At 40.9% G+C, this 21906-nt stretch overlaps 1 protein-coding gene across 3 annotated transcripts in view; it reads right to left on the bottom strand.

Moving 5' to 3' along the window:
• nphp4 (nephronophthisis 4) overlaps positions 1-21906 on the bottom strand; it is a 225068-nt gene that overhangs the window by 21275 nt on the left and 181887 nt on the right. For all 3 annotated transcript variants that reach the window (XM_079676360.1, XM_079676361.1, XM_079676362.1), the window contains 3 exons: positions 15509-15643; positions 12547-12737; positions 11195-11409 (listed from right to left, as the gene is read on the bottom strand). In XM_079676360.1, coding sequence (XP_079532486.1) covers positions 11195-11409; positions 12547-12737; positions 15509-15643 — 541 coding nt within the window. The remainder of the gene's footprint in view (positions 1-11194; positions 11410-12546; positions 12738-15508; positions 15644-21906) is intronic.

The following is a 21906-nucleotide window of genomic DNA, read 5'->3' as shown; positions in this document are numbered from 1 at the left end:
GAAAGTAGAAGGTCAATGGTAGAAATATAGAATATCAAAAATCAAGAAGATACTGTAAGTGATCTCTACAATAATACAGTTTAGTGCTGGATGTAAAAAGACATTAATAGGAGGATGTGCAAAACAGACAAACTAATTAACCTTTATTAACACATTTAAGAATACTTTAGGTTAAGGTCTTCTTTCAAATAAGAAAAAAGCTTTGGAGGTATCTATCTACAGATAAATATTAAGCCTGACAAAGTACTTAACGTCTAATATATTGCTTTCCTGCAATGTTAACTATGTTGAAGCACTTATTTTAACTGATATAATACATATTAATTATACTCTTGTATATGTATGTAGATAGTATAAGAAATGTGCAGAATTTGACAGATTAATGGTGGAGGTACACACACATATGGATAGATGTCTTTTAATGCACTGTTGAGGAACCTGTGTCCCAAGTTTTTCATTCATTGCATAACTATACCGTAGTTGTGTATATGATATGTCAATAAACCTTAGAAAATCTTGAAATCTTGAAAGGGATGTGCAAAATAGCAATTATATACAGTTTTTAATTAACTATTGGTAGAGAATAACGAGTAATGAATATAATTTATAGGGATCTGCAGACAAATGTTTAGTCTTCTCGAGCACCAACTATCAAATATCTCTCCTGATTGTTGGCACTTGACAATCACCTTTTCCCCTGAATTTTACTCAGGTATAACTAAAGCCTGATTTAAGGGTTGTTTATATTTCACATCATTAATCAGAATCTGTAAAGTAACTAAAATAAATGTAATGGAGTAAAAATACCAGGTTAACCTCTGAATTGTAGTGGAGTAGAATTACAAAGTAACAATGAGCTGTCATGTGGGTATATATTAATGCTGCCCATTATGGATACAAGCAATTTTCACCCATTTAGTAATTATATGTTTTAGATTTGTACACACCAATGTGTTTCCTATCGCCTAAACCTCCAGGGCTGTACACAGTTTAATACTGTCAACTTCTAATTTTGGGAAAAACAAAAACATCTTTTAAAACTACAATTCCCAGTAGAGACGTGCCATAGAGAACATGTTGTAGTTCTGGGGGGGCGTTTTGAATAGTCTGCCGTGGTTTCATTCCATTTCAAAGAGCTTGACGCTCTGCGTAACCTTGGCGCACTGCCACATCCAATCCCAGAGCTTGAAGATTAATCACAGGGTTTGTCAACGGGACTGTAGTCCCAAACGATACCTGGGGATTATGGGTAGTGTAGTGTCTTCGACCATCCTAAACTGAATTTTTTTCCGGATATCATATCGCATTAACAACAGCACATCTGGCGTCACAGAGATCTTCTGTTACTGTCCTTTCTTCTTAGAGGAAGTACAGAAACACGTAACTCTGGATTTGTTTTAATGTTTGAGGTGCAATAAACGACACAGCAGCTTTTTGGCATGTTCAAATTATTATGTTCTGCCTCGCTCATGAGAGTAACAGCTGGCGAAATTACAGCCTCGCCTACTAATTTCAAATGTGTGCTCTAAAATGATATTTATAAATGACTATTATCATTATTATAAGCAAGACAATAAATGGCAAAGATATGTAGAAAATAACCTTATTTGAGATACGTTCATAACGAACGTAACGTGGGAGAAAATACGTTTTTAGCTAAATGTAATTGAGAATGCAGTTTAGTTCTGTGGGAACGTAATTTTTACGAGACAGGGTTGCACTAACCTGTATATTCCCACCTGTGCACTTGGAATAAAACATTTTGTCAATGTGTGTCTGTGTGTGTGAGAGTTTACCCTCAGCCTTTCTGAAAAAATAATCATAGGGTAGATTCCCATGTTCTAATTTTCAAAAGAAAATAGGTGTTGGTGGTAGGCGGTGAAGAGGACAAACAGACTGAGGTAAATACAGGAAAGACATAATGGGAGTGGGAAATAATGAAAGATAAAGCAGTAGTGTGGACATCAGCAGAGGAGCTGTCATCTCCTCTCACTATGGGCCAGCAGTCATGGCTCACACTGAGGCCAAGTGTAAGAGCAGCCATGCAAAATGGATGGTAAAGGTAGCAAACGTGTGCTCCACTTCAAGAGGAGGCTCGAGGCTCTAAACCACTGCAGACATCAAAGCTACAGCTAGCCTAGCCTCTCTCTAAGTACTCTTCCTTCAAAGCCTGACGCTTGATATCAGGATGAGGCTCAGACTTTTTTTTCTTTCTGTAGAAACAAAGTGCTAACCCAAGGCATGTCAAATATTGGTTAAAATATTGACAAAGAAAAGCAGCCTCGGCCCAGTGACCATGCTATGGTTCACACAGTCCAGGAGAGTACAGGTACGGGGGCCAGTGTTTTTGATTGTATACATATTTTCCAGTTTTTCAAACACATGGCAGACTAGTGTAAGAAAATAATATATTATTTAGATATTGCTAATTAATGTTGTACTTTTCAATAAAAGGTTTGCATAACACAATGACATGTAGAGGAGTGATAATTACTTGGAATTCAGATCAAAGGATTTCTTTGGAATTCTCATCAAAATCCATTTACTTTTCAGGAACATTCCCTAATGCAACCAATTACTTTTAGTCTGCACCTGTGTGTTGCACCCACAGACTATAGGTTTGTAGTAAATAAGAAACACTGACAACATTCAGAAAATCAGACAAGCAGTCAGTGCCTCTGTACCAGGAACAGCAAATGTTTTCCTTTCCCTGTGTCCCCTTAAAATAAATTCAAAGACCATGAAACAATTCCATCTGATTAATGATAAAGACCTAGAAGACATTATACAACAACTGAAACCCTCCCCCTGCTGCCTTGATATTATACGAACAGGCACTTTTCAAAAGTGTTTTTCTAGAATCTAGAATAATCTAGATGCTTCAGTAATGAACAATTACAGGCCCATATCAAACCTCCCATTTCTAGGTAAAATCAATGAAAAAGTTGTTTTTCAGCAGCTGAGTCATTTCTTGAATTTAAATAACTGTCCGATGTGTTCCAGTCAGGCTTTCGTCCACAGCACTGAGACTGCTCTTGTAAAGGTCTTCAATGACATCCACTCAGACACAGACAGTGGTGTGTGGGAGAGAAACCCCCTCTGGAGGGACCTTTGGGATTTGAACCTTTGCAGACCATTTGCATCATCTTCTCTTACATGACTTATAATACCCTGTTTCTCTAGTAGAACAGGTGGAGCATTGAGTAAAGAAGATTGTTTTAATGTTAACTAAATCAGGAGAAAATGTTATCTTCCTTGTAAAAAAAGAGATATAAACCCAGAAGGCATCATTTCCAAATCATTCAACTGTGATGCAGGACCAGGTAATAATGACATTATTTAATGTTTTACTTCATCTATTGTGTGGAGATAACAGTTACATACAAACAACACGCCAGAAAACTACTGCAGATGAAATAAAACACTGTTTAGAGCATTGCTTTCCTCAGTGAATTGTCCCAAAATGAACTCGTTACCTTAATTTGATACTTGAAACTCACATTGCTGCAGTATAACACATTATATTCAAAAGCTTCCTAGCTAATTTACACATTTCTGGCTGTTGGTAGAGGTGGCAGACGGTTTGGTGTAAAGTGTCACGCTACCTCATAAGGAAATATATAAATAAACTATCAGGATGCTAAGCCAGAGAGAGAACAGATGCAGGGATTGATGACTCTCAATTAAACCTGGTAGGCCCGGTGGCCGGGCTAATGCCATAATGATTCATCCATGGCGCACCCCAGCCTTTGTTGATCAACGTGATGTACGTATGTTAATCCAAAACTCAGACATGAGCAGAATCCATAACAAAAGATTCCGTGCTCGGATTAGCAATAACGCTGAGTGAAGGAAACAAACACGGCATGGATCCTTCTTTTCTGAACTTTTGGTCGAGCTGCTAGGCAATGAAACTCTCCAATCCCCTCCTGAGCTGGACCGTGCACACAGAGCGCCGGCTGCTAGGCCGCAGCCAGGGGCGAGACCGCGACCTGTGATATTGCGGCTGCATCGCTACCAAGTCAAGGACCTGATTGTCCGGGAGGCCCGCAGGAGACGAAGGGATCTCAGCTACTGTGGAACACCAGTGCAGATCTACTAAGACTTCACACAGGAGGTTCTCGAACAGCATGCAAAATACCGAGACATCATGTCAAAGCTGTACAACCTAGGCCTCAGACCGGCTCTTCTGTTCCCTGCTCGCCTGCAGATCACACTTGGAAGCGGGGCTAAGAGAAGGTTCCCCTCGCCCCTGGAGGCTGTGTAGCCTTTGCAGCTGGCTATGAACGCGAGCCGGCTAACTAACCACTGATGTTGTGCTAGGCTAGTGGTGGCTGAGCTAGGCTAGGCTAAACCACGCTAGCGCTGCATTGATGGTGGACTGGGTACGTTACAACCGTTATGTTTGGACACAATTGATTGTATAATCTAACGTTACCTAGCCATGACAGCGCACAATGTGACATGTGGCCTACATTTATTTTTTGTATGATTACATTTTTGTATTTACATGATATACCCGGGATGTTCTTGCACTTTTGCAATGTTCTTGTTAACATTTGCTGTTCACAATTGTTACACTTACTAAGGAGGTTGTATCTGCATGATGTGGGTACTGAGACACCTTGAACAAGGAGAGATGATTCAGGTAGGGAAGTTATTGCCAATTTCATTGGCAGATGGAGCTCAGGGGTGGGGAGGGAGGGGGGCTAGGGCATGGGAGGAGGTGGGAGGGAGTAGAGGATGGGAGGAGGTGGGAGGGAGTAGAGGATGGGAGGGAGAGGGCGGGAGAGGGTGGGGCATTTATTTTGATGGGGCTATAGGTTTCCATTTGTTTGAGGCAGCTGTTTCATTTACATTCTGTTTTGTCATCTTTATACACACTGTTCTCTCCATTTTTAGTTGTGGATGTTCTAGGGCTGTTCTTACACCTTCGAAGTTGTACGCGGTCATGGCTAATGTAACTGGTACAGGGACTGGTGGTGGACAGGCGGTCAGGATACTCTCTTTGAACACTGGTGGGTTGAATGCTTCGGTGAAACGCACAAAGATTATGACACATCTTAAAAACCTGAAGGCTGATATAATGTTTATACAAGAGACACATCTATGTAAATCTTATCAGCGAAAGCTGAATAGGCCGTGGATTGGACAAATGTTTAATTCACAATTTAACCTAAAGACAAGGGGCACAGCCATTTTAGTTCGGAAAAAAGTAAATTTCACCCCTACTAATACAATTTTAGATCCAAATGGACGTTATGTCATCATTTCTGGTACACTCTATCAGAAGCCGGTCATCTTAGTTTCTGTGTATGCTCCCAATTGGGATGATCATCATTTTGTGAAGTCGCTATTCTCCACCATCCCCGATTTGAATTCCCACCTATTGATACTGGGAGAAGATATGAATTGTGTTATAGACCCAGCACTAGACAGATCTAGTTCCAGAACTGTGGCGCCCTCTAAAACGGCACAGACTCTCTCTGCTTTTATGGACCACTATGGCTACGTCGACCCGTGGAGATTTTTAAACGCCTCGGCTAGGCAATACTCATTCTTTTCCCATGCACATCGTTCATACTCTCGCATAGAGTATTTTATTGTTGATAAAACATTTATTTCGTCGATTGTCTCTGTTCAGTAATCACCGATAACTGTATCAGATCATTCAGCTGTGATCTTGGACCTTCACTTTGATCATAAGCCTAAGGAATTTAGATTCTGGCGTCTTGACCCTCTTTTACTTTCTGATGCAGCCTTTTGTGAGTGTATTTCGGAATCAATTGCATTCTTCTGTGAGACCAACCAAAATGAAGAGACCTCTGCGTCCCTACCCTGGGAAACCCTTAAAGCTTTTCTTAGGGGTAAGATCATCTCGCATACGTCTCATGTTAATACATTTCGTAGAGCATGCCAAAGAGAACTGGAAGAATCTATCATTAATCTAGACAACCAACTATTTTCCACTCAATCACCTGATCTATTTAAAGAACGGATGGGGCTCCAAACAGAACTTGACCTTCTCCTAACAAGAGAGGCTGAACGACGACTCCTACATTCACAAGGGACTATACATGAACATGGTGATAAAGCTGGCCGTCTCCTGGCCCACCAACTAAAGGCTAGGGTTGCCTCGAACCAAATCACCCATATGCACGGGACGGGTTGGGCTTTCTCACTTCTGACCCGGGGGAGATTAATAACATCTTTAAAACCTACTACTCTCGTCTCTACACGTCTGAATCCACTGATAACGAAGATCAGCTACATACATTTTTGGATAAATTAGACATGCCCAAGATTTCGACTAACGACCAACAGACACTAGATTAAAGAGGCAATACAGTCCATGAACAGTGGCAAATCACCGGAACCTGACGGATACCCGGTAGAATTCTACAAAAAAATGTCAAATCAACTGTCCCCATTATTATTAGATATGTTTAATTCATCGTACAACCAAGGCTCACTGCCGCCCACCCTTATGCAAGCCTCTATCTCTCTGATCTTTAAGAAGGGACCCGTTGAGCTGTGCATCATATCGCCCAATCTCGCTCCTTTCTGTAGATGTGAAAATACTTGCGAAGATTTTTGCTCGCCGGTTGGAATCTATTATACCCTCCATCATTTCGGAAGATCAGACGGGATTCATAAGAGGGAGGCACTCCTTCACAAATGTCCGAAGACTTCTCAGCGTCATCCACAGCCCGCCTTCTCCTGCTGAACCGGAGGTTGTCATATCTCTTGATGCTGAGAAGGCCTTCGACAGGGTTGAGTGGGCCTATCTGTTTTCTGTCCTTCAACGGCTGGGCTTTGGTCCAGGCCTCATCTCCTGGGTTAGACTTCTGTACTCTTCTCCTCATTCCTCTGTATGTACGAACACACAGCGCTCCAAATTCTTCCCTCTTTTCCGCGGGACGCGTCAGGGGTGTCCGCTCTCCCCACTACTATTTGGAATTGCTATCGAGCCATTGTCGATTGCTCTAAAAGCAGAGAGAGGAATTAAGGGGATTCAGAGAGGGGATATCGAACACAGGGTCTCATTATATGCTGACGACCTTCTTCTGTATGTGCGCGATGATATAGCTAGTAATCCACACATACTCTCACTTTTGACCACTTTTGGTTCATTTTCAGGATACAAATTAAACATCCAAAAGAGTGAATGTTTCCCTATCAACCAATTGGCTACAGAATTACCTCCGTTGTCGTTGCCTTTTAGAATATTCAACTCAGGGTTTAAATATCTGGGCATTGCAATCACGCAGTCTTTTAGTGCGCTACGGGAAAAAAATCTTACTGTCCTGACGGCAACAGTCAAATCTGACCTACAGAGGTGGGGCTATCTGGCACTCTCTTTAGCAGGAAGAGTTCAGAGGATAAAAATGAATGTACTGCCCAGATATCTATACATCTTCCAATGCCTACCTATTTTTTTGCCTAAATCTTTTTTCACTGCTATTGATAATATTATTTCCTCATTTATTTGGGCTGGTAAACATGCAAGAGCTAGTAGACCATTACTGCAGAGGGACAGGTTCCTGGGTGGGCTAGGTTTACCTAACCTTATGGGTTACTACTGGGTCACAAACACACACAAGATCATGCTCTGGTTCACTTCACCCCAGAGTGACTGGTGTCTTGTGGAGGCCAACTCATGTCGATCCACATCACTTCAAGCCCTCGCGTGTAGCACTCTGCCCCTTTCCCCCTCACAATTCACATCTAACCCCGTTGTAATTGGCACTTTAAAGATCTGGGCACAAGTTAGATGTCACTTTGGTTGGCTTACTCTTCCTCAAGCGACTCCTGTCTGTAACAACCATCTATTTTTACCAGCCACAATTGACCCCCGATTTTCTCACTTGGAGAGGGAAGGCCTCCGCTACATAGGGGAGTTATACATTGATAGCCTGTTTGCCAGTTTTGACCAACTACGGGTTGCCTTTAATCTAAGAGGATCTGATTTCTTTAGATACTTTCAACTAAGGGATTTTGCTAAGACCCACTCTCCACAATTCCCCCAATCCCTGCCTCCCAATGGAGTGGATCTTGTACTTAGAGCAAGAACTTTGTCTAGGCGCCATGTCTCTTATTTTTATGACCTTTTTTCTGCGGTATAGGTGAATCTGCCATTAACAAGATTAGAACTAATTGGGAAAAGGAACTACAGTTCACCTTCTCTGATGACTGTTGGAAGGAGGCCCTGAGAGCCGTTAACTCATCCTCCAGTTGCGCTAGACTCAGCCTAATACAGTTTAAAGTTCTCCATAGACTACATTATAGCAAGGCTAAGCTCTCCAAGATTTATCCAGATAGATTAGATGACCAGTGTGATAGATGCTCCCAGGCCCCCTGCGACCTGACTCACATGTTCCATGCCCTAAATTATCTAGCTTCTGGCAATCTTTCTTCGAGTGTATTTCTGAAATTGTAGGTTTAAAAATCTCTCCATCCCCTCATGTAGCTATTTTCGATAGGACCCCAGATGAAATCAACATTACAAACACTCAAACCAATGTCATTGCCTTTACCGCCTTGATTGGTCGTAGGAAAATACTTCTTTTGTGGAAATCTCCTTTACCTCCCTCTTTTAAAATGTGGCTGAGTGATACTATGTCTCTTCTAAAGTTGGAAAAAAATTAAGTTTACTCTCCGGGGTTCCTTGGATAAGTTTTACGCTCATTGGAGGCCACTGATCAGCTATGTAGACCGTCTTCCCCCTGATATGGTGTCGCTGTAGGGATTCTCCCTTTATTTATCCATCTATAATTCTGATATGATTACTCCCCTGTCCGCCACACATGCAGCTCATGTGACATCCCTGAATATGTGTTAGTATGTGTACATGTATGTATGTATGTATGTATGTATGCAGGTATGTGCATGTATATTATTGTATCTATCATTTTGTATTGTATTGATGTACTGTTGCCTCAGTGCTCCAGGAGAGGGGTGGTTGGGATGGGATGGGATGGGATGGGTTGGGATGGGGCGGGGTTAAGGGAAAGTGAGTAAGGGTTCTTTTGGGCGGGAAAAAAATGAAAATGCCTTAATTGCTGTAATGCACTGTTACATTTTTGTCTTACATGTGAATACAAATATTTTGGGGAAAAAAAACGGCATGGATACCAAGAACGGGTGATATCAGCCATAATGGTTTCTATGTGTGGATTAAAAGGGTTGTTTAGCATTTCAACAGTTTTATGTTTGCATCTGTGTCAAGGACAACTGATTGTGCTGCTGGAGGAGCTAGAAGCTTCTATGGTTATAGGCCTGCAGTTTTGAGTGGAGAGAAATGTCGAACTAGATTGCAAACAGTTGATACAAATCTGAATTTATCCTATCACGTCTCCAAACTGGAAGTGTTTAGGTACAAGCATACACACACATAAATGTGTACACGCCTACACACACATGCATCATATCAAAACTGTGTGCGGGCTGTGAATCGGACTGCCACAACCTGAATACAACACGCAGTCACACAAACATCATCTTCACTTGCTGGTGTTTTTTTTGGATGATGAGATTTCTTATTCATGCATCCCTATATGCAGGGGTGCACATAACTGGTACGCAGATACGCATGCGCTGCAACATTCTGAAATGCGTACCGTCACTTGTGTCACAAAGCGCATTTGCGTACCGACATACTTGTGAAGCTTTTCCAGAAGGCGGTTAGATCACCGGACAACAAAGTCCGTCTCCGTGTGCACAGACGGGGCTGCTGTTAACGTCGGTCTGTACAACGGAATTGTGCCAAAACTACGCCAACCGGCTGCGGAGGGAGACTCCCCCCCCCTTCACTGGGGAACTGCGCTAAAACAGCTGATCACAACGTTCACGCTCTGTGGTCACGAAGTACTCCACTAGCCCCCCTGGTTGACGTTCGCGATACAGAGGGCTTCATCACATAACTTTGAGTTGAGCCAGAAGTTGGAGTACCAATCACTGACTCCAGGTACTCATCTGAGTACCTCACTGAGAAAGTTATGTGCACCCCTGCCTATATGGGAAGTGCTTCATAATTTACTTCAGTTTTACCATATCCTACATAATTTGAAGTTTCTATTCTTTATGTATTTCTATACTGCACTGCAACACAACCATATAAGCTTTAGTAAAAAGAAGTATGTATTATTAAGTATCAACACTACAGTGTAAAAATACTCAGTTACAAATAAACGTTCTGCATTCAAAATTGTATTTAAGTATGACATGTACTTCCTTACATTCCACCACTGGATACAACATATTCTGAACAACAGAAACAAAAGCTTGAGTATGGAAAGGGCTGCTCCTTCTAAATTGAACCTTTGGCTAATTGGTCGTTTTGGTGCACACCGTATTAATGCTAGTCAACTAAAGATGTATACAGTCACAGACGGCCCAATATATAGCTGCACATTTTATGATGGTAGCTACAATTCTAATTTAAAAATGTAAATTCCTCAAACAAAACTTTGTTTTCCAACTGCCAACTAATTAGTGTAAAGGTGACGATGACAAATGGAACAAATCTGCATCATGAATTAGCGGCACTATTAGCTCCTACTGATGTTTAATGGAGCTTTAATTTACCTTTTTCTATAGAGTCAGCCTTGGTTTTGAGAAGCCTCCAAAAAGGAGCACTTTGAATTAGTTTGTGATAAATCAACTGCAGAATAGGATGCCACTTGTAACTTGTTACACAAAGTACTAACTATAAACGTCAGGTGTAGAGATTCATCTGTTTTCTTCTTCCTCATGTGTTAACAATGAATCATTTCCAGTACAATGCTGCTTTACTGCCCTCTTCTGTTAAGCATTCTGTATTCACAAGGTGTTTTAAGCAACCCTTGAAGCTAAGACTAGTGGTGAAAAATTCAGAGGAACTAGGAAAGGGCTAAAGCACTGGATTGGATACGTCTCACATTGGGGAGATTCAAGCACGAGGATGCAGCATCCTTTCCTAAAGCTGGGTGAAAATAGGTTCTGTCTTTGCACTCCCACCTTTGGGAACACATTGAGAACATGTGAACAGTTTCACTGTGCGGCTAATGGGGAGGGGGGTAATGGAAAACAATCACATCATCACAGTCGGAGGTGTTAGACTGGGACACCTAACAATGTGCAAACACGTCATAGTGTTCTCAGGTTTCCTCTTTTTACGTGGAAAATGATCACAGGAAACAAACCAGAGTCTTACCTGAGCTCAGGGTCGTCAATGTGAACTGTGACGGTCTGAGGTGTGTTAAAGGGATTTCTAAGGACGAACTCTATGTACTCAGCAGAGCCCAGGCTGGCGTAGAGCAGGTGCTGGGTAGTAATGGCCTGGCTCAGCATGTTGGCGATACACTCTGCCTTGCTGTGTTGTTCGCTGGGCTTCATCTTATTAAGTCCTCTGGCCAACCGAGCTTCCCCCTGTCAAGAGAAAAGGAAATTCCGATATCACAACAGGTGACACAATATCAGGAGAGTAAGATATGTACAATTATTATTCAAACTTTCCATTGTAAACATGAAGCACAGTCTACAGAGAAACGTCCTGGTTTAACCTGGCTTACCGTACTTGCTTCAGTTTGATATCACAGATTTGTAGTGCTACAAGAGACTATTGCCAACATTTACCAATTGTTTTACCATCTGACGTCAACATATTCTTCATGTACAGTCCCTCCAAGGCTACATTCTGATCAGATGTTATAGCTGGAACATGATGTACTTGGAATGGATGCTTATCCAGCAGGAAAGCTTTATGTAATAAACTTTACCTCATGGCACATTATTGAAACCACCTTTTCAAAACCTTTAAGGCCATTATATTTTTCAAAGGTTTGGCAAAACAATTACATACATTAATCATTTCCATTGCTCACTAAGTAAAGGTGTTGGGAAAATAATCAACAAGAGTTTTAGCGTTGATTTATTCATTACGTTTCTAAAGCTTTGTCCCTCATTAGAGGTTGAAGAAAACAGAATGGCTATCTCTACTTTGCTTTTCCTTGCACTGAAATTATGCCCGGCATGAACCTCGACCAAATTAGGTTGTGGCTATGAGCGCAGAAAAGTCTAATTGAATTGCAAAGCAACTCCTCAAATCTCTTTCCTGTGCAAGCAGAGTAATATTCCACATAGTATCGGCTGTTACTGAGGTGTGAAACAACTAAAACACAGGTCTCACCACAGGAAATGTGATGTGTAAAATATCTGAGACAGACATGCACCACAGCCAAAATCACATTTAGCATGTGCACCCATGAGTGAAAGTACAAGATGAGCTTTCGGGTAGGAGAACAATTAACACCCTCTTGTACAGTCACTGAAACACAAGGGTTGAAGGGCACATCGCCCTGAGAATTGTAACACAGGCACGCTGTCTGCGAAACGAACAACGCCTCGATGAAAACTGCCTCCTGACATGTTTCGGGGCAAGAATGAAAGCAGTTTCTTTGACTTTGTTGTCCGTTTGAGATTTGAGACGGCCTGTGGTGGTTCTGCTTTACAGATAAGCAGCCATTCCTGTCTCCCCAATGGCCCAAGTTCAAAGTTTGAACTAACCGTGACCTCCGCCTCTTCCTTGCCCTCCCGTTGATGGACGGCGGCCATGCAGCCGAGCTTGCGGCGCACACCGTCGGCCTCGCTGAGGTTGTGGTCTGCGGGCACAAAGGAGTCCGATCCGATCCCGCGTCCGAACAATGGCCCGCTATCCCCATCCATCTCCAGTCTGTGTGCTTGCGCAGCATTCCTCGCTGTGAAGGAGAGACAGGCCGCAATAATGAATATATTAACTGAACAGAGCGCAATGTAATCTCTTTGCCATTTTGACCATATGTTTTCAAAAACCCTTCAAATGTCCAAGGGAGAGAGGCGCTAACAGATTAAAGTATTGTTGGAGCACAAGGAACAACAGCTTGAACACAGACAACAGTCCAGTCAAACAACTGGCACCACTACAACTGGGCCAAAGCCCTACTGCTGGGTAAACAGGCTGCCTCCTTCCTTCTAAATTATTTTTGGAATGTATCCTTTGCACCAAACATCAAATTAAATTACCTGATTCATCTATGGTATGAATCAGTAATCCAGTCTAATTTCAACTGGATTGAAATGGGAATACCTGTGTACTAGAAAAGATTCAACAAGAGCATACGCCAATCCCACTCTTTGAAAAACAAAAACACAGAGCTGTCTATATGAACTAAAACTAAAGGAAGATGAATGAAGCACTGAAAAAAAGGCCAAAAAGTACCAAATGTTAGTTGGGATGTAAATGTGTAAGTCCTGGTACTGTATGACCTTAGGCATTGAATGGAAAACCTGTTTATTCCCCAAAGAAAGGCTTCAAAAGTATTATGGTATCGGCTCTGTATCTCGTGTATCTTATTTCCACATGAACTTTCATTAAATAAGACGCTTGCTGAGCTGGAGTTTAGGAAAACACATATATATTGAGAAAACACGAGCAAATTAAGAAAAGGCCATCATTGGCTTTTGCAATTTGGGAAGAAAAACAGTTGCAAATATATGAAACACAAGCAAATTAAGAAACAGATTCAACCAAAAATGTAGATTCCCAGGAGGCAACTGTTAAGATTGCATGATGCCAATATTACTGGAGATATTTGCTATTCATCAAACGTTAAGACAATTAAAAACGTATTGTGTTCATGAGTTTTTAAGAGTTCCCTGGAAACTGGTTTTGTGTTCTAACTCAGTTTTGTTTGTTCTGTGCTTATTGCAATTTGTTTCTACTATGGTTATCCATTACATATTTTACAGATGTATGTGTTGTGTTCTAAAATATTTATGGTGTTTTCATCATTTTATCTAACAATACAAACGAGTTTTCTTTAGCTGCAGTGAGTTGAGCTCTCTAGACTAACATAATTAACTGCTTAATGTTACAACAACCAATGGCATCTAACCAGACAACAGCCTCCACTATCTAAAACTAGTTATGCTGTATTTGAATTAAAAAAAACACAACATAAACTGAAGTATATTTAAAAAAAACACTTTTATTCAGGTTTTATTCTTTTTTCTTGCCCCACTCCAAATTCCCAACATTTCTCCCCAAGTCCTCTTATCTGAGAGGCATTGAGTCGTGTGCCAGTCACCTAACCAGATAGTGTCTGCTTCCTTTAGAGCCACAGGCAGATAGGAGTGGGACAGGCACACACACCGACACACAGGCACACACACCGACACACAGACACACACACCGACACACACACGAACACACAGCATTGCTAACTGTTGAGAGTGGGCTCCAGTGAAAGCAATTAGGGTCCTTGTATTTTTGAATGCCGCAGGAAGGTGGAGTGGAAAGAGCGAAGAGTTCAGTTTGTAAGAGAGACAAGAGCAGTGGAGAGATGGTGGGGAGGATGAGGGAGACAGGTAAGAAACAAAGCAAACAGTGAACAGACCGTGTTTGCACAGTAACAAGACAAGAGCTGAGAATCAACGATTGCAACAGTTTGGGGAATATGTTTGGAGTGAGCATGCATTTATTTGTAAATCCAAGGCTAAGAGCACATGTTTGTTTATCCGTGATTTCATATGAATATTTATGATCAGTGTTTTAGTACGCAAATATGTGTGAAATGTAATGTAATGTAACAATATACAGTATAACAATGTTGAGGTCTGTTCTCCTCAGGGTGTGATGTAAATGTAGATCTGCCAGACTTAAAGAGTGCATATGTATATCAGGTTCATATTTGTATTCTGTGTCCCTCCTGTGACATGTCTCCATGCTTTAATGTTCAAAAAGCTCTTTATTTTTCTCATACTGCCTGTGCTGCAGCACCTCTTTTCACCCTCTGTCTGAAACCAGAGCTCTGTTTGGTTAGCTGGCCGGCTCTGTTGTGATCGGTCAACCACTTAGAGATGTCCCGCCTCTTTAGCCTGTCCCGTACACAATATGTTTAAGAAACTCCGTCTGGAGGGAGCTTTGGGATTTTAGCCTTTGCAGACCATATACTTGCACAAAAACATATATTACACACTACAAGATAGGGAAAACCCAAACAAACATAAAATATCATCTTTTCCTATTTCTTAATAAAAAAAAAAGTTTTATATTTCTGATGCTTCTAACTGCATGTGTGTGTCTTTGCAGCATAGTCCTACAGACAAATTAAGGAATAAAAATCAGCTTGTCTAATTGAGGAAAAAATTGCTTTCCCTGAGTGTGTGTGTTCCTCCACTTGGACTGTGGCGGGCCACCAGAGATGCTTCTGCAGGCTCAATTAGGCTGAAAATTGAGTGGTGCAGTGGTGCAGCCAAGAGCCCAAATGTGAAATGGATCTGGTGGTGTTGATAAAAGCAGCAGCATGGTCACCGCCCAAATGAAAGGCACTAATTGCTCTGTGGCGTAGAATCCACAAAGATACATGTGTTTAGACATACACTAAGTGGAATAAAATGTTGGCTGCACGGTTAATGAAAGTGAAGTTAATTGATATGTTAGTACATTAACACTGACAGGATCCAATGGGCTGTGGATGAAAGTGCTTACCATTGAGTCGGAGGATATTTCTCGACGACAGGCTTCCTCCTCTGAAGCCACCGGTGACTACGCAAGGCGTGATGATGTGAGGATGGGACGGCATCACGTCTGCTGTCTTCCTCTTGCTGGGATCTACAGGGCAGCCTGTAGAAGGGAAATACAGATTATAAAATAAAAAAATGAACATCTAGCGATAATATCAACATGGAAAGCACCTCATGGAATGTGCTTATTAAGTTCATTCATACTCTAAAACTTTTCAACAGCAACCCATATACTTTCAAAACTCTTCCCGTGTTGTCATTATCAGACAAGTTGTATACTGTGTACATGCAGACCAGCGCAACCTACAGGAAACAAAATCAATATCTGCTACGTGTCACTTGCTAGCGTTACTAAAATAATCAAAAACGAATGGGGAAGGATTGTATGAAACTAATTTACAGTGGATAAACTTGACTCAATGAGATGACAAATTAACATGCTGCCCCCCACCCTCTGGAACTCCCTTCCACAACACATCAGAGACTGCACCGACCCCCCCACTTTCAAAACACTGACCAAAACACACCTCTTCAGAATGGCTTTTAATTTGTGAATTATTGTGATGCTCTTTTAATATTTTTGTATTCTATTCTTTCTCATTTTATCACCACTGTAAAGCGTCTTTGAGTACCTGAAAAAGTGCTTTGAAATTAAATGTATTATTATTATTAAAGCTTTTATAGATGTTCTCTTTGATTTACTTTAATAAGCATTTAAGAACTACGTAAGTGCATCATCATTGTCAACTGATCAGACAAGTAAGACGGAGTGAATTTTCTGGACAAAAACTGCTTTGCAGAACAAAGGACTTCATAACTTCATTAACTTTTGAGGTACAAACATTTTTGGAAATATTTCATTAAAGATGACTTAAGACCCCATTTTAAGGTCCAAATGATCCTGGAGGACAGTCCTGAAGAGGTTTATTATTGTTGTTGATGTTAGTGCAGGTTGGCCTACAACTGTGAGTCTAGAACTCATTTGAGAATCAATGGGGTAATGACATTGTTTGTTTGAAAAACTCAATAAAAGAGGCACTTCACATGACTGAAACCAAGCATTTTTGTTTCAAACTGATGACTAGCAGTGGTTGCTAATGAGCAAAATAACTAACAGGGAGAAAGCTCCCCTACAGAGACTTCAATGAGGAATGTGAGCCTTGCCTTTTTGATCTTACATAAAGCCTGAGGTTATACTACACTAACACTACCAGGATACTAACTGATAAAAGAAAAGTTGTCTTTGTTTAACTTCTAATTAATTCTATTTAAAGACCAGATCAGACATCCAGCTGTGGCTTTAGACTCGGGTGTTGCCCCTTTTCGAAGTAACAAGCCAAACCAAGATCCGAAGCCAGATCTGACTGGTTTGGCAACAAAATAAATCATTTTAAGCCAAGTTTTCTTTGAAGTCACATGTGAGACAATACATTTTCATTGTAGACAGCGCCAAAGTGAACAGAGTCCAGGTTAAACCCTGGCTTAGGCAGGATCAATACATGAAGAGGAGCTGACAGCGATTAATTAGTGGCTTGAAATTGCCAGAGAGGTCTGGACACCGAAAGCGTGTCGATCTGATTGATGTGTTGGCCCCTGTCTGTTTTTGGCTATGGGCTGGGTGTCAGAGATGCAGTAAGACAACTCAATATACAAATGTTTTTAAATTCTACATCCAGCCATCAAACCACATTGTGACATTTTTTTTTTTTTTTTTTAAAGAATACTGATATTTTTGAATTGTACAATCATGTTCCATTACAGAAGCCTGATTAACCATGAATCAAATGGCCACGTTTGGGGTTATCCTGCAAAACAGCCTCATGAAAAACAGAGTGCCTCTACCTTTCTGCCCCTCAATGGCAAAATCCTCATTTCCCCCCCTTTTTTAAATCCAGTGGACCAGTGATCACTTAAAGGTGTGCTTGTACACAGACAGTAAAGGATGGTCACTATTACGTTTCTTCTAGCAGTAATTCATTGTGCACAGAGCCCCAACAGTACATTAGTTGTGGGAAAGGCTTGCTTATGTTTTTCAGCAGGGTTATTTTGCAAAAAATGCCTGGTATTGACTGAAGAAGTAATTACAACGAAACATTTTTTAAATTTTAATCACAGTGCACCTTGACATATGCTCCCATTACTCCCATACGTTTGTAGGCTTTGGAGATTAACAACATACCGATTGAGGTGCTTAATTGGGGTGTAAGAATTTTAAGCAGTTTCCGAGAGAAACCTAATTTGGGATGCTTTTAAATTAAATATGTGGAGTGCAGTAACTAAGTGGAATCGCCGCCGCCTGTAGGAGTTTCCGAAGAGGAGCCGAAAGTACCCTCCAAATCTTTTAGAGGCAAACTCCTTCATCAACAAACTGATAATGGAAGGCAGCTAAATGAGTAATGGGGAGCTGATGTTGCCATGCAAACAGACACAGACAGAGCAGCTCTGCAGATTAATGGGCGAGGTGTCTGCCGTCCCGATGCATCGCCCTCATCATCCATCACCCTTCCCTGGCCACACGACTCCGGCAATTGTATTTGTTTGAGCTATATTCCCAAATATCCCAAATATTACCGTGAAGACATTACTTCTGCTGTCGTGTAAACATCTCACAACCAATAACAAAGCCATGGAGATTTCATCCCCAACTCCTCGTTATTGGCCTTTTAGCATGCTTTTGTTTGTGTGCAAGAAATGCTTTGATAATGGATAGAGTATAATAAGCCTGCAAAGGATGCGATAAGACGAACGTGCTACTTGCCAACAATAAAACAAATGATTGAGCTTGATGATGAGCCCAATTATGACCCTGTGATTTAATCAGTCAATCTTTTTTAATTAATCGGCTATCACCACAGCCATCGTCATCATCAGATAATACCTGCTCTAACGCTAATCTTGGTTGACGTGAACGTCTTGCTCTCGGTCACATTATCTGTCCCTAAGTGCTGAATCACACAGGCAGATTGTTAAAACAGAGCTGTTGATCCTCATCAATGCGATGTAAGATAACACTTGTGTTGCAGAAAGAGAGAGGCGTTGGCTGCTTCGTGCTGTCTGTGTGCAGGAGAGTAATTGTGAAGTGCCAGGGGGATGAACTCTATCAAATGTATTGACTACCTCTCCCTGCACCCCACCTTGCACGCCCTCTTTGCTCCACTGGCAGTTCTCGAGGTTGAGGCCCGAACAAACCAGTGATTTAACGGCCCCCAGAACAAATGTGAGCAAGCAAGCAAAGTAGTCTGCAATATTGAATTTATTCTGCCTACCCGTTCCAGGCCACTGACCCTTCAGAATAACCAGATTCCCCTTTTCACCCCAGGGCTAAAAAAAGCAAGTTTGATAAACTTGGACCTAACCGCAAGAGCTTTTTAACGAGTAAGACGTACTGTATGTGCAGCCCTTAGGGAAGCCACCTAGCTAAACTAATTGTTAGGTACATTTCACTGATATTTTGTTCCACTGTTGGCAGCTTTAGGCAGGGTTTTCTCGACTCTCGCCTGCTGCAACAGACAGCCTCTCCAGGGCTTATCAGGCGGCAGCAGATGAGGAGCACTGTGAGGTCTGGAGAAGGTTCTAATCTGTCTTCTCTGTGCTGAAGCAGATACATGCTTTCTGTTGGTGTGTGTGTACATGTTTGTGTGTGTGAGAACAGAAAAAAAACAGACAGTGAAAGGTAGTGAGAGCTGAAGAGAAATGATACAGACACAGCTCAGTCAGCAAAACAATTTCCTAAAAACAGGTTTTCACCTTTCTGTCGAATGTGGGCTCTCCTGCTGGAAAATAGTACCAACATTTTCAATATTGGATATTAAAAAAAGTAATGCCCTAATGTGTTGGCAATGTAGCTAATATTACCTTTTCATAAAGCTTACCTCAAACAATGTGTGTAAACTAGAGTTGGACCATCCAAAGCTATTATATAAATTGCCTTAGTAGCCTTGGCTAGGACATATTCATTTGGATCCTGTCATGAAAACATTTAAGTGATTTAAGGATGTTATCAGCAAAAATAAGTACCAATTTGTTGCATTAAAGCTGCCCTAATCAATAATCCAAATCAATGTTATAACAATCGATCATTCTCAATGTGTTATGTGAAAGGGGTCGCTCACAGTAATGAACACACAAAGATTAATCACCAAACTTTGTAATTCCCCATAGATCTATTTAGAGTTTTAACGTCCCACAAACTCCTTGTTTCCAGGCAGAGCTGTTCCTGCGACGGAGTTGTGATCACCAAACAGCAGAAAATAAATATTTGTTAATTATGGAGCATCTAGCATCTTAATAAATATTTGATGACCAAGATTCAGATAAAAAATGGTGGACACTGGCCAGAAATATAATTCCAATTGAACAGTATTGTTGCTCCATGTCTGTTGGGTGCGTCAATGGGCAACCGCATTGTATGAAGTTTCTAATAATGTAGCGTAAAGATTTTATCAAACTCTGAACCAATGTTACATAGAGATGGCTACATTTCTTCCTGCCGAATAAAATATGTCGTTTACGACGTGTTTCCTTTGGGGTGCAAATCAATCATATTGACACGAGTGGCATACAAGTGGTTCATGGAGAATTGGAACACATTTAACTTGTCTTTGCCTAAATGTGCATTATCCAAAACAAAATACTTTTACGTTTACTTTAATCTTTGCTTAAACCTTAAAAGCACCATGCTTTGTGACCAGTCCAACAGAATCCTAATGACGCTTCATTACTTTAGAGTTAAGTTTATAGCCCTCTGTCATACAGTTTATTAACTTGTTCTACTGCCTAAAATCTATTCAAATTGCTTGTCTTTCCTTTCATTCTTTACTTTTTGTATTTAATCTATCCTTCAGCTTCTATGCATATGCCATCTATCTATGTTGTGTTTGCTTGCCTTTGTGTTCCAAAAAGATAATGAAACGTAAGGCCATCAATTAATCCACAGTATCTGTCTGTGGGAAAGCTCTGGGCTTTACATCAAAATGACAATGTGGATTACAAAGATTATTCAATGCTTTTCTCTATTTACCATCTTTGGGACAAAGTTGCTAACTCATAAGGACAGTTTTGGCTTTGACTCAGCCAAATTGGAACCAAAATATAATGTGGACAGGTGCTACAAAATAGAAGAACCAGTTTTAATTTGTGTTAAGGGTTAAGATCTCTCTCAAGTGCATCTCTTTCCCCTGCCTCTATCTCCATGCACCAAGCAGAGTTCATGGGGATTTAGCAGATGAAATCAATAAAGCATTGAAGCTTTCTTCTGGATTCACCATTGGATCAATTTCCTGTGACGAGCAGGCGGTCGTCATGGTTTATGCGCTCCTCATCTGCTCCTACACTTCTCTGTGTGGGAGTACTGTTTCTCCCTTCCTCAAGACTTCATACCACCAAACTAAATCCCCTGGTGTTCGAGCCACCATTTCACAACTCTCTATGATTCTGATTAAGCCACTTCCTTCAGTTCTTAACAACGCTATTAATAAAAGCTGCTTTACGCAATGATTGAATGGGCCTGACAGCGTAAATCATTGGCGTTTAATTAATTACTCGTCAATCCCACCTTGTGATGATTAAAAAGGATATCATTCGGTGTTTCACTCTTTTTTTATTCGGCAATGTCAGTCTGCCACTCACTCTTTTCCAATAAAGCCTAATTCTGATGAGTTCCCGAACGGGGCGGAGTAAAGACATAATTAATAGCATGCATGACTGGAACATCAAATAAGCAAAGAAGGAGAGAGCCGTATGTAGTCAGGACTGCATTGCTTTTGAATTATAATGGCAAGAATGAGCGTATAACTACAATATCTAAAAAACCTTTCTAGGAAGTCTACGTGACCCTATAGCTAATGGTTAAATGCAGAACAATAAAACAAAGATCACCAATGGAACTACATGCTTTACTTACGGCTCTGCTGATAAGACTTTCTCTTTTTAACAGACTGTCTTCATTTCTTCATGAATTACGATGACTTCCATTCTGCCATTTTTCTAAATGCCATTATGTTTCTGTCACTGCATTTGTTTCAAATTAAAAGCCTATCAGGAATGGGAGGGATTATACCCTGTGAGTCCCTGGAAGGCTTTTTAATATGACAAATCTGTACACAAAGTGTTGGTTTCAATGACAGTGGCTTAGCAGAGATAAAGGGAGGCAGCCTCTATAACTAATGAAAACAGGAGCAGGTCAGAAAACAGTGCAGATCCTTATTTAAATATAATAGTAACAGAGGGAACACAAAAAGGTTTACATTACATTACATTTAGCTGACACTTTTATCCAAAGCAACTTACAATAAGTGCATTCGACCAAGAAGATACAAACTTGAAGAAAACAGAATCATATAAGTACATCAGGTTTCATAGAGC

This window comes from Notothenia rossii (assembly GCF_949606895.1).
Source record: "Notothenia rossii genome assembly, chromosome: 4".
NCBI classification, from domain to species: domain Eukaryota; kingdom Metazoa; phylum Chordata; class Actinopteri; order Perciformes; family Nototheniidae; genus Notothenia; species Notothenia rossii.
The sequence above is the reverse complement of the archived record's forward strand: the minus strand, read 5'-3'. Positions and strand labels throughout refer to the sequence as shown.